This window comes from Aythya fuligula, chromosome 1, assembly GCF_009819795.1.
Source record: "Aythya fuligula isolate bAytFul2 chromosome 1, bAytFul2.pri, whole genome shotgun sequence".
NCBI classification, from domain to species: Eukaryota; Metazoa; Chordata; class Aves; order Anseriformes; family Anatidae; genus Aythya; species Aythya fuligula.
In genome coordinates this window covers 128,950,561-128,964,340 of record NC_045559.1, presented here as the reverse complement: position 1 = coordinate 128,964,340, position 13,780 = coordinate 128,950,561, and the positions used below count along the sequence as shown (strand labels likewise).

General features: G+C 37.0%; 1 protein-coding gene across 1 annotated transcript in view; it reads left to right on the top strand.

Annotated features, from left to right (window-relative positions):
- EGFL6 (EGF like domain multiple 6) overlaps positions 1-13,780 on the top strand; it is a 43,400-nt gene that overhangs the window by 10,941 nt on the left and 18,679 nt on the right. Inside the window, exons 5-7 of the mRNA XM_032198477.1 lie at positions 1,144-1,263; positions 4,624-4,758; positions 6,197-6,319. Of these exons, the coding sequence (XP_032054368.1) occupies positions 1,144-1,263; positions 4,624-4,758; positions 6,197-6,319 (378 nt within the window). The remainder of the gene's footprint in view (positions 1-1,143; positions 1,264-4,623; positions 4,759-6,196; positions 6,320-13,780) is intronic.

Below are 13,780 nucleotides of genomic sequence, written 5' to 3'. Positions count from 1 at the left end.
TTATTGCTTATCCACAGGGTCTAAGCAAACCAGTCTTTTTAGGCTGGTGGTAATTAAATAAACCTGTGGTAATTTTACCACGGGTTTAACATTAATTTTAATAGCAACAGAAATAACATGCATTATTATATATTAAAATAATGTGGCTGTAGATATATGCACACACACACATTATTGTATTCTCTATACACTTAATTACACACCATTTTGAAATTGCTGGTACTTCTATCAATGAATGTGTTGCATTTTAAAATAAAATCCATATATTTTTCTACTTGGGTGGTGAGCTAGCACTCAAGGTCTTGCAGTTTTGTGATATAGTAATAGATGGATAACCAGAGCGACACAGTGGAATATACTTCCTTTGCACACATCTCTAACTCCTCCAGAAAACACTTCCAAATGCTATTTTTCTCCCTAGCATCATAACATTAATGCTTGCAGAATATCCTCAGGATTTCAGGTGCATCTCCCTACATACTTAATACATTTGGCCTGCTTTTCAAGCCTCTCTAAATACTCTCTCAGACAAGATCTAGACCCATACTCTTCTATTTACAGGATTACCAAAATCATCTCCAATAATTTATGCTCATAGTCAATCTACTGTGTACTGACTACAATGTGCTTCTTTAGATTCAAGTATCTGTTCAAGATAAAAATAAAGGATTAAAGTAAAATGCAGTGTCAAACTTCATCAGGCTAAATAATTTTAAAATCAGAATGTCTACTAAGGGCATGGTCAGTGGTAAGCAATAAAAATATTTCTTTACTGAATTGCAGTTTTCTGTATGGTAAAACTGTAATGATGAAAAATGTAAAAAGCCTTTTTTTTCTACTTTGACTAGTTCTCTCTGAATCTAAAAGATAGTAGTCACAGAACTGGTAGCAGAGAAAAAAAAAAAAAAGGAGTCATAAGGGCAGATAAGGAAAGAACAAAGTGAAGGGGAGGGAGAATTTAAGATCTATCTCAAGAGCTGCTGAATTGTGTTATTAATGTTTTAATGTATAAATAGCTTGATTGATGATTAATGGAATTTTGTTGTTCTCATTAATTTTCTGCATTCATCCAGATCTAACTTAATAATAAAATGTGTGTTCCCAGCCTAGATTTTACATTATTTTTTTATATTCTGTTTTCAGGTTCTAGGACTTGTGCCATGGTTAATTGCCAATATGGATGTGAGAAAGTCAAGGAGGAGGTACAATGTCTTTGTCCATCAGCTGGCCTTCAGTTGGGACCAAATGGAAGGACATGCGTTGGTATGGTTAGAGAGCTCACTCTCAGCTTCTTTTTTGTAGGATCCTGAGAACCTTACCAGTCTGAGGAAAGGGTAATAAGTAGTTAGCCCTCCTCACTGACTTTAGTCATGCTTCTTGTTACTTGCAGAGTGATGTAAAGTTTGCATGCTTCTTTAATAATTCTTCTCATTAACATTGGCTATGTAATTCTTTGGGCTAGTCCCATCCACAATAAATAATCAAATGTTTTAACATGTTTTGGAGTCATTAACAGATTCTCCGTTTCTCAGAGACTGTTACATACAGCACAGGAAGCTGTCCTACCAACACAGCACATGATAGGATTTGGGGTTGTGTCTAGATGTTTCTTTCTTTCTTGTATTGTGATAACCTGCAATGCAAACTTCTGGGTTTTTCTACAGAAGTCTCAATGTCATTTTACCTTAGGGATTTCCTGTGGTGAAGTTAGCATTACTTCATAACACTTTGTTCTCTGATACTAATTTTATGTTGGCATCTGACAAGACAGTGCTACAGCATTTCAATCCAATGCTGAGATGGTACCCATCTTAACACTGAAGCTAAACTAATTTCAAAACATCAGTGAATGTGAAACAAACCCTCCAAAGCAGGGACCTCTCCATGAACAACAGAAGTAGTGGCAGTGAAGTGCATTCAGGGAGTAGCAGGAGCAGGGAAGTTCCTCAAGGGGGGGATGAGCAATAGGCGAACCCAGCACCCACAGTGCTGTGTCCTCACTGACCAGGGCCCCTTGCCACAGCACCTCATCATGCTGGCAGACCAGGGTGTTGATAACAGGGTGAGTGACAAGGAAAGGTGATAAATCAGGTCCAGTGTCTGTCCAGAGGGTTCAGTCAAGAACAGCACAGATGGAACACAGGATAGGAGACAAGGCTACAATGTACGTCCAAGGAGGCCATTCAGGAGATGGATCGGGAGACCATCTACCTCAGGACTACCTACAGAGTAGTCCTCAAGCCCTTCCAGAGGACAGGGAAGAGCTAGGAATGGGTGTAACTACAGCACAGCTTGAACAGGACTCAAGGCCAAGGACTGAGCTGAAATAGGACTCCTTGTTCATGGGTGGGGCTGATTTGGGCAACCAAGACTTCACAGAGTACACAGGGGAGGCCCTGACATCATGTAACAGACCCTTCCAAAACTGGAATGTTCCTCTAACTGGTCATCACAAACAGACTTGAAAGGCTATGAAAGCCTTCATTTTTCAGACCAGATGCTCTCTGCTTAAGTATGTGCATTTGAGGAAATACTGCTTTATATCTACTTTTATGCCTTTTCATCTTAAAACAGGGCCAGTAGCAATTTCATGTGTGACAAACAAGTATTTTCAGTTCCAGACTTCTATTGAATAACTTTAGCTAATTCTTGACATGCAAATTGTCTTTTTGAATCAGTGAGTATATTTTCCTTTGAATGCTAACTCATAGCATCTTACCAATTCCAAATTCCAAAAAGAATTGATACAGAAAGTGCTTTTTGTTTCCTTCTTTATTACCCTCCCTCTTTTCCAATCTAGCCTTTCTTTTCTGATCTCACCTCCAAGTGGGTAACACTCTTGGTCCAAAATGATATTTTGTTTTTCTTTTTTTGTTTGTTTGTTTTGTTTTAACATTTCTTCCACTCAGGCAAGCATAGAAGATTGAAAATTGCAACTGGGAAATATTTGCGTTGTCCAAAATACAATGGAAAAAAGTTTTTAGAATGGGTACTATTTACTAAAATGTCCTTAACCTAACTTCACATTTAGTTATATTATTTCTGTCACAATAGTACAAGTCCTCCAGATCATGAGGGGTGGCTTACAGGCAAGGAGGAATAACTAGCAGCTCCATGTCAGATGCTGCTTACCAATACATACGGGTGGAGTGATATCTACAGCTTTAAAGAATGTTTGAGATGTTGAGATGTTTAACATGTCAAACACAGAAAATGAATTTTAGCTCTAATGGCCAAAACTATATTATGTTTAACACTTCAAACAACAGATGACCCAAGAGACGCTGCTATATAGAAGGACAGTTACTATATGAATTGTTCTCCTTAACGCGCAGCTGTAATATCAAGTCATGTATGCAGGTCATGTGTCCTGAGACTATTTTTCCATGTTTAGGATCTATAGAGTAAACCCATATGCATACTTGTCTCAACTTCCAAAGTATAAAAACTCCAACATGAGAACATTATTCCTTTCTCTCAAATGAAATGATTTTGTAATTGGAAATGTCCTGTTTTGAGTAAGCAAGGCTCTCAGACTATCAGCAAGCAAGCTAACGGGTGTTTGAATTATTTAAGAGCTACTTGAAGGTGAACATTGTGAACATATACATTTAAATACAATAAACAAGATAAATGATTCTCTTCCTGAATTATTCAGGCAACTATTTTTATTCTCTTTTAATGAGTTTACCTTGCCTGCCCAAATGGATTTGGAGGAATGCTGATATAAATGATAGAAGGTAAAACAGACAAAAAGATATGTCCCATGGTTGGAAATAGCAGACTCCTTCGTCCTGCACAATTTGTGTTAGGTTACTCTTTTCTGTGATCTGCTCTTCATCTCTAGAATGAGAATGAAAGCAAATTCCTGCTGTATAGCATAATAGATGCTTCACAGATTATAAAACACTCTCAATACTCTGGTATTAGTCACAGAAGAACTATAAGCAGATAAACATTTGAAGATTCTTGGCTGTTTGTCTTAGCTTAATCTTCCTAAGAAGCTGCATTGCTCCTGAACCTGCAGAGCAGAACAAACCATTGTGTTTCACTTTCCCTCTTCAACACATTCATAGGTGAAAAAAAAACAAACAAAAAAAAACAACAAAAAAAAACAGAGTTACAGATGAATTATAAGGATGGAGCACTTGCAGTCTGGAGTCTGTATCTTGACTTAGCCCAGCAAGGGAAGGTGCAGAGATTCAATGGGAAGAGCTGCTGTTCCTACTCATTTCTGCTTCTGATTTCCTGTTTCTGAGGCTTTCTCTTAAACTGTTCTGATATTTCCTTTCTCAGAGAAATAATAATTTTTTTCTAGTTCCTTCCTGCCCTGCTCTGTGACTTTAGGGGCAAACCATTGTCCCCAGCAGAGACCCCACAGCCAGTTACTCAAGCTTTTACTGTGCCAAGTCTCAAAATTTCCATAAAGTTAGTGGATGTTTTGCTGCTTCATTCATATTTCCACATGCAAAAAACAACCTCAAGAGAAAGAATGATGGGACTTTTTTATTAAACAACTTGTGATAGCTAAGAACAAAGCATTCCTGTGCAAATCCCAGCTGGTTCTTGCTTTCCCATTCTGCCTTCTCATGGACATGACCAGTATCCCTCTTCCCCATCTAGATATTGATGAATGCTCCACTGGCCAAGCTATCTGCTCTTTCAACCGCAGATGTGTCAACACATTTGGAAGCTACTACTGCAAGTGTCAGCTTGGTTATGAACTGAAATACATCAGTGGCCATTATGACTGTGTAGGTAAGATTTAGCCCATAAAATTTCTTTCTCCATTTTTTTTTTCATTCCAACATAATGCATTTTTCCTGTCATTGCCTGAAGCATGTTGGCCAAGTCTAGGGGTTCTGCCTCAGAAATGGTTAAAAGATGTTACTAAGAATATTCTTTAAGGCACCTGCAGCTTTTGTCCTTGTTTTCTCTGTAGCCTTATGAAAAACCTGACCACAGGCACCTGCAAATTAAAATGCCTCATTGTACCAAATCATCTCTAGGCCCTGTGCAAAAGATCTACAAAGACATGTAGCATGTTAGCAACAGCTGACTGACTACAAGGAAGTACTAGTTTGGGGACAGTTTTAGTTAAAGAGCCTGTTTTATCCTCTCGGCATTCAACCTGTGATGAAGAAGCAGTCCCACGATCTTATTTTGTGTGTGTGTAGTTAATCAGCAATGTGAATCAAGTTGCTTCATGACTGTAAAAATAATTGCTTGAATGGACAGTACAGAACATAAAGAAATAAATATATGAAAATAGTAAATGAACAAGCAGTTCCACAAAAAATAGGATTGGGACTTAACGGTGGGAGGGAAATCTTAAGGCAGGTTTTGGACACTGAAATTTGAGCTTCCCTTTGTCAGCAGACCAATGGAGTTTTAAATTGGAAAATATGCTTACATTTTCATAAAATTTCTGCTGTATGTATGGGGGAAAACCTGGAGAGCTCTCAGTAGTCAAGATTTTTATCTGGAAACGTGAATCTTGCTCTCAGACATACCATAGCTTTTAGTCAGTCTTCCTGCTATGCATCTCCTAGCTGACCTACTTACACAGAGGACCTATCAGCTGCAAAAAATTAGGCAATCTGGGTAAAATGCAAGTGGTGCAAAAACGAGTGCAACAACTTGGCTCCCTCATGTGGGAGAAGTCTGCAACATCTTGTGATGTAACAAAATAATGAAGACCAAAATTAGTTACTCTTGATGCTTGTGCCTTTTGTTGTACCTACCTGAACATAGTATTTTCTACGGATTTTTTTTTTCCTAGTTATACTTTTTTTTTCAGGTTGCATCATATATATACGTGGAATACTAGAGGTAGATAAAAAATCTCAAGATCTTGGCCTGCCCATTGTTAGTTTCAATTACATTTCTAGAGTGAGTGAAAGAGTGGGGTAGAGCTGCTGATTTTTTTTATTGATGTCACACGTTCTCTTGGTGCTTTTTGTTAATAGATCACTTTGTACAACCTATACTTTGAATCCTGTTCTCATTCAGTAGATCTCTGTGTTCCCTTTGTGTTTACTAGAAGAATTCCTAGTGTGAATTCTTCTGCCTCCAGTGCTGCCTGTCCCACCTTGGTCTAACTCTAGTGCTCACAATACTTGAAAACAGATGGTAAGCACAAACACGAAGCTTAGGCTTCAGCAGTTTTCACTAAGGCACTTATATCTTTCCCTAGATGTAAATGAATGTGTGGCAAATACACACAGGTGTAACCTCCATGCAGACTGCCTCAACACAGAGGGATCCTTCAAATGCAAATGTAAACAGGGATACCAAGGAAGTGGATTCGACTGTACTGGTGAGTACCACCAGATATATAGTGCTATATTTTTTGATCCCATAATTGATGTTTAAAAGGCATTTTCTAGGAAAAGTCATGCTGAGCAGTACTGCAATACTTACCAAGGCAAGCCTCTCCATGAAGTTATAGACTTATTGTATGAGTCATTGCATGGTTAGTACAAGTATTATTAGCTAAAATTAATTTTGCCTGTGAAACCCCAAGTCCCATAGTATCACAGGAATCACAAGTAGAAGGCAGAAGATAATTGTGCCTGAAGGAACAGAGAAAAATACCTTTAAAACATAAACTATATGTTTTCCTCAAACTTCCACAGCTAGCCTCTTGGAGGGCTGTTCAATTCCTTTCAGAAGAGTTTTAATCTAATTTAGCAAAAAGTGAGAGAAGGTAGGAAAGCCATGACTTCTGTGCTAAATTATTTTCACTTATATTTTGCCTTTGTTTGTTTACTGAATATTAAAGATTTCCTGTAAAGATGCCATTGTCAGTTTCTACCTGAATGTGACCCTCCAAGAAGGAAGACGGAAAAGGCTGCTCTTGTCTTTATATTTAAAATGCACCTTTCTTATTTAGTGTCTACATTAAACTTGGCAGAGATTTTACCCATGATGTCACTAGAGATGTTTTCCTTAGAGGATATCCAAGTTCTGCTTAACATTTTTGGATAAGAGATGTGAATATATTTTAAAAGTTCTCGTATATAGCAAAAGTCTATAGAAAATTTTTTTTTCTCTATTTTTTTCAAATAATCCTTGATTAGATATGTATTATTATTATTTATGATCTCTGATGCCCTATGAGTCTCTCTATTATTCATATTCCAATTCTCATCATAATGGTGGTTGAAACTTGCAATATTGCATCAATATTGACACTTGCTGCATTTGAAATAGCACTTTATCTTTGTGATAGTTTATCAACCCTTATTTAATATTAATAAGGGTTATCAACCCTGCATTTAATACTAAATATATTCACTCAGTATGGGCATTGGTTTGAAATCAATGTTTCTAACTCCAAAGGTATTGGTACCCTTTTCCTCTCAGGTCTGAGTTATTTTATATTTTGTTCAATATTTTTATTCTATAAAAATGTACTAAGCGTCTAAAAATGAAGATCCTTGTCAGGGTCAACCCAAAACATTTGATTTCAATCAGGTAGATTCAGTTTGTTGTTTTTTTTTTAAATATAGATTAAAGATTTGACAGTGCTATGCCAAAACTGTATACATGCATGCATATGTATGTGTGTAAATATATCCATGCTGTATATATGCACATATATGTATATATGCTGTTTTTCCTACTATATACTGATGAAACTCAAGTAAAAAAGTATACTGCATTCTTCCAGGCATAAAAGTTTTAGGTTTTTATTCTCTCATTCAAAGCATGTTGTTTGTTTGTTTTGTTTGTTTGTTTGTTTGTTTGTTTTTTGTTTTGTTTATTTTTTTGTTTGTTTTGTTTTTTTTTACAATATCTGTTGGTATTGTCATGCCTTTAGTGAAGCATTGACACACAACTTTGAATGTTACATGCTTTTTTTTATGGAGTTAGCTTTTCAAGCCCAAAGCTGGTATAAAATCTATAGTAGTCCAGTGAAAATTGAAGTGATAAGCCAAGCAAAGAGTTTTCTATCTTTATTATCATCAGAAGTTATTTTAGTACCTATCATTGTAAAAATTTGGCACGTTAACATGTGATAAACACAAAGCCAAAGCAAGTGAATATATTAGTAGGGCTAAAACTGTATTTGTGAAAGAAAAAGAAAACAAACACAACAACAACAACAACAAAACAGAGTTTAACTCCTAAGTTAAACTTTTGTTAAATTTCTACTTTAATGGACTTTAATGAGGAAAAAAAACAACTGGCTAGTACTGGAAGGTTTGATTTGGAAACAGAATGCCTCTGCTGAGCTGTTCAGAAGGTTCATCATGTTCAAATTCCAGTTATGAGCCAGTTTCTTTGCTAGTCCACATCCCTTGTGATTTGTCACTGCAGCTTACTGCTACAGAAGGATGCAGTGTGGCTTGAGACCTGGGTGAATATTAGAGCAAATTCACATTACACATATTGATATGGTTCTGTTAAAACAAAATGGATAAATTCTTAAACAAATACATTTCTGAGCAAAGGGGCTTGTTTTTTTGTTTTTTTTTTTTGTTTTTTTTTTTAATGAGAAGATGAAAATTTCAAAGGGAAATCTCTTTTTGACAAAGTTATTGCTTCCTCAAGCAGACATAATTCAACAAGAATGCTTTCTTGAGTATGAACAAAGGAAATATTTTAGCTCATGGAGAGGCTATCATACATTTTTTAATGTCTAGCCCTATAAAAAATAAATGATGAAGATGGATCATTTCTATCTTCTCGCTGATTTTCCTATTACATTGTTCATTTTCTCTCTGCATACTTTCTCATGTCATATTTCCAATTACTGAAGTTCATTTCTTGGTTAAAAGAGGAAGAAGCTGTGCATTCATAAACTTAGTGGAACATACTAAATGGAAAAGAAATTTAATGCAAGAGAGAATAGAGGAATAACACACAGTAATGAGAGAAATCAGAGCCATAGGCAGAAAGTCAGAAAGCAAGGGACTAGCTAGAAAGAGGTATACAGTAAGAAAGGGGAAAAAGTCAGTGGTAGATAAAACCCAAAAAGCAGTGATACTAAAAAAAGACTGGTTTCTGTGGTTGTCATTCCCACATACACCTCCTTTCTTTGAGGGAAAAAGAGGCAGTTCTTATAACTTGAAGTATTTCAATAGTTAATTTATACTGCAATTGTCAAAATAAGTGAGCATCACAGATGACCCAGACATGAATTAGATGTATGAATCTACTCTGAAATGCTCGGTTTTCTCCATGTCATAAGAAAATCGTGGAAAACCTTCAGCTTCACTGAAGCCAGAGGAAGTTTTGCTGTTGGGGTTGATAGGTTGATAACACCACCCTGGGAACTTGGGGGATGGAGGCTGTAGCAGCATTTGCAGCTCCTGCAACCTATTCCAGTTCCCAGCATATGTGCCTGGGGTTGTGCTGCTGATAAAAGAAAGGCTTTTCAAATACACCCTCAGGACTACATATAATTATTCCCATGGGGTGGGAATCTTATTTCAACAGGGAATGATTAGTTCTTTATAGAAATTGTCTAAAGTATGTCACAAACTGGTTGCTGTGGCAGCACTATTAACTTTTTATAACAAATGGAAAGCATTTTAATAAATAGCTGCTTTTTCAGAATATGAAATGAGAGAAACTAAGCACATTGTTTATAATGAAACTTCTTTGGCTACATCTCCTCATGCTACCAAATAATTTAATAAGTGAAGTAATGTAAAATTCAACTTTGTAGAGAAGTTGGAGAATTAATTTAGTTTGTATATTAATATACTAGCTAACCAGAAAGCTGCTGAGACATCAAGCTGCAAACATTACTGCTATTCCGATAACGAGCTGAGGTTATTCAGGCAACCTTTTGCCATTCAGCATTCAGGTATGCTTAAGATGTAAGATGTTGGACACTGTTTCTGAACTGTCTTTAGCACACATTTCATTTGAGAAACTGTGGAGGTGTAATTTTCCAATGGTCCCTAAAAGGGTCCAAGCCATTTCCACATCTGGCCTCTATCTTGCTGCAAACTATTGCTCTTCTCAGGTTCATGTGTTTCCTGATTTCCTATTGTGCATTGAGAAACCACATTTCCCTCACCATATGCTTCAATGTGTATTCCAGCTTTTATTTAAGAAAAGGGTCCCACATGGTTCCATCAGCAATTAAGATTTCTGGGGAAAAATGATTCTATTTTTAATTCACTTTTCTTGCAGGAAGCTACAAAATAACAGGAAAAGAAAAAAAAAAAAAGAAAGGAAGAAAAACAAACAAACAAGCAAAAAACAGCACTAACTTAAAGCCTACAACCTTCAGGCATTACTCTATAGAGCAACGGCACTCTTTTTATTGCCCAGATGGACAGAGGTTGCTATTCTTGATTATGCTTTGCTGGATATCTAAATGGTAATACAAAGCCATGACAGCTCTCTCCATCCCTCTTATATTAATCAGGTTTCTGTTTTTGCCCATAGGTTAAACTCTAAAACCTACATATGATTTGCTTTTTTATTAACTTGCAAGTTCTGAGAAAATTTGGGGTTGTCGCCATAACATTTCAAAGCTTAAAAAGCCATTCTTGTAATAATACTGGTCAGGTTCTTATGATTCAATTCATTATGGAATCAAATGCTGCTGTCATCCCTTAATGAATAATGCTTAAGCTCTTTTCATCCCACATGTCCTACTGGAAACATTTTAGTCATGAAGTAAATACAGTCAAGTATTATGAACTTGCACTGATTTCTCAAAGCAACCATCCCCAAATAAGATGACAAAAATTTTAGAAATTAAGCAGGTGATACATATAGCTAGATGATGGTGCTTAAAGAACATAACAGTATAGAAACTGTGTATTAAACTATGTATTAAAACTTTCAGAATCTCTTATGACTCTCTAAAAGAAGCATCCTTCATTATGAGGTCTAGGACATTTTAGAATGATTTCTGAAATTATCCTTGTGATTTAATCTGTTCTCACAGCTAAGGACTCCCCCTACGCTACACAAATCTGTATCTCTTGTCCCTTTTCTAATTTTTATATACAGAAGCTACAAAGGGAACTACAAAAGAACTTTTAAGCCGGTCTCTTAGGCTTGTCTCTCACCAGATTTTTAAACCTAGTGGTAGGTGTTAAAGTGGAAGCAGTGTGGTGCCTGTCAGAGTGCAGAGTAAGGTATCTCCTGTTGCAGCCCTCTTGGATTCAGAGCCCTAGTCAACAAACACCAGCTGCAGTTGCAGAGCGTGTGTGAGGAAACCAGATAACTGCCTGCTCCTCTTCTGTATCATGCCCAGTGCATTTCCCTTTACATAGTATAGCACAGAGACAGGAGGTTGACATCTGTTCTCTGTGTTTTTTACAAGTCAACTTAGTCATTAGACATCCCATCCCAAGCCATTTCAGTGGTCTTGTAGTCATGTCCTGCAACTGATGTCAGAAAAGATTTACTTCTAGCCCTCAAACACCATTTGTCTTTGTTTCCTATCACTTGCTTTAATTCCCTCTGATTCAAAGAAATAAAGTACCTTTGGAAGCTGAAATATTTTTTGTACTAGGACTATAAATACAAACTGTAAAAACGGGAGGTCTTAATCTGCATGCTTTCTGATGGAGGGTGCATAAAAAGAAGCTGGGATGAAATTCACTACATTCCTTCTCAGTTTCTAAAATTCTCTATGCAATCACATGAATGCATAAATGCACAAATGTTTGTGAGCAACACCCATGTGTTTATATAAATGTCTTGGGTCAAAGGGTCCTGAAAAATCATTGCCTCAGCTGTGGCACTCCAGACTGTCAGAGAAGGCAAGCTGTGCATTCATGCAAGTCCACAAGGAGTGGATTCTGCAGAACAGACTCAGTTTTAGGTGTTCTATGCTTACATTCATTCATTCCTACTGCAATTTACTGGTAGACATAAAAAGCCCTAAATCTATACCTTAGGCTATTCTACAGCTGAATGCAGATTAAGGTACTCAGGATATATCCTAAACTTGGTGTCTAGTCCCTCTTTGTCCACAATATAAAATGTAAGTGTTCAAATTTTCATATTTCCATCAGCAAACTGCAGTCTGCAAGCAAGTGGGGATTATACTCATTCATTCCCATATTTTTGTCACTTCCTGTCAGTTGATTTTCTACACTGCTTAGTGTTGCACATGCAAGGAGATTGGTTTTCTGACACCACAGAGGTTATTATGTTGAGCTATAAGAATTTTTCATTTCGCTGGGAAGACTTCAAAGTAGAAACTAAAATTAGATGTTCAGGTTTGCTGGGAAGTCTTGACTTCCACAGCCTCTTTATTAACAGCCTGCAGTTTCTTACCGATTGTTGAGAGAAAATTTGTTTGGAATTAATTCTTCCTGATAATTTTTACTGCTGAATTCTGAGCTTAGACTCGAGTACCACAGCAGCTGAATTACATACATCCTTCAGAACAACATCCTCCAGAGGAAAGGTGTATTAATAGAGTTTACTTGCAAGTATCTGGCAAGCAAGGCTACAAGTTTTATTCAAATGCTAAGAAAAACAAAATCCTCATTTTTTATTTATTTTATGTTTTATTGGCATTCATTTATTTTATACTTCCAACTGCAGTCTCAGAAGATCTGAACACTCCAGTGAGCTATCCAAGAAGGTCTGATTTTGCTCCTGGCATGCTAAGTAGAAAACGTAGTTGCATTTACCTTGAATAAAATATGACAAATCCACATTGATTAGGATTATATTAGCCAGAAATTAAGATAAATTCAGGGAACTTTCCTCTTTTCCTACTAGACTACAGTACCATTCTATTAAGTGGAGTTTTTTCTTCTGCTCCCTTTGTCTGTATGAGAAGAAACACACAGAAAAAAAGTATCATTGAATCATAGAATATTCTGAGTTGGAACAGATCCACACAGATCATCGAGTCCATCTCCTAGCTCCACGCAGGACCACACAAAAATCAGACCCTATGTCTAAGAGCATTGTCCAAATGCTTCTTGAACTCCGGCAGACTCAGTGCCATGACCACTGCTCTGGAGAGCCTGTCCCAGTGCCCGGCCCAAGAATTTGCACTGCACTGTATATGTATTTTGAACAAACTGATCCAAAGTAGTCTTGGCTTTAATCCTCAGTGATGACTTGTCCATTGGCACCAAGAGCTATCATTTTCTGTCAGATGGCAGAAAAGTAGATCTGGAAGGGACTCTAAGGGATCAGTTTGTTCTTTCGTTGTGAGGCAGATCACATCCAGCATATTAGTTACAGATGGTAGTCTAACATTTTTTTAAGGCTTTGAGTGATACAGTTCAAATAATCTAAGTAGCTTGCTCCTGTGTTTTACTATCCTATAGCAAGGATAGGAAGCAGGTGTTTCATAATATGCAACTGAAATCTCCCCTCATGCTATGCAAACTGATAATTTTCCTATCTTAACACAGAGAACAGCTGACCAACATTGTGCCTCAAAGGAGTCCTTTGCATTCCTACTGGGTCATATACTGGCAGAAAATCAATCCTGGCTCCCTGCACCCATAGAAATGCATATTCAAATGGGTTCCTATTAAAAATAGTCCCTCATTCAATCATCCCAACATAGTTTGATAACTGTAGAAAGAATAATGGAATTTAAAAATAAATCACAGAATCATTTAGGTTGTAAGAGACCTCCAAGATCACCTAGTCCAACCTCTGACTTAACACTGACAAGTCCTCCACTAAACCATATCACTGAGCTCTACATCTAAACGTCTTTTAAAGCCCTCCAGGGATGGTGACCCAACCACTTCCCTGAGCAGCCCATTCCAATGCCTAACAACCCTTTCAGTAAAGAAGTTTTTCCTAATATCCAACCTAAACC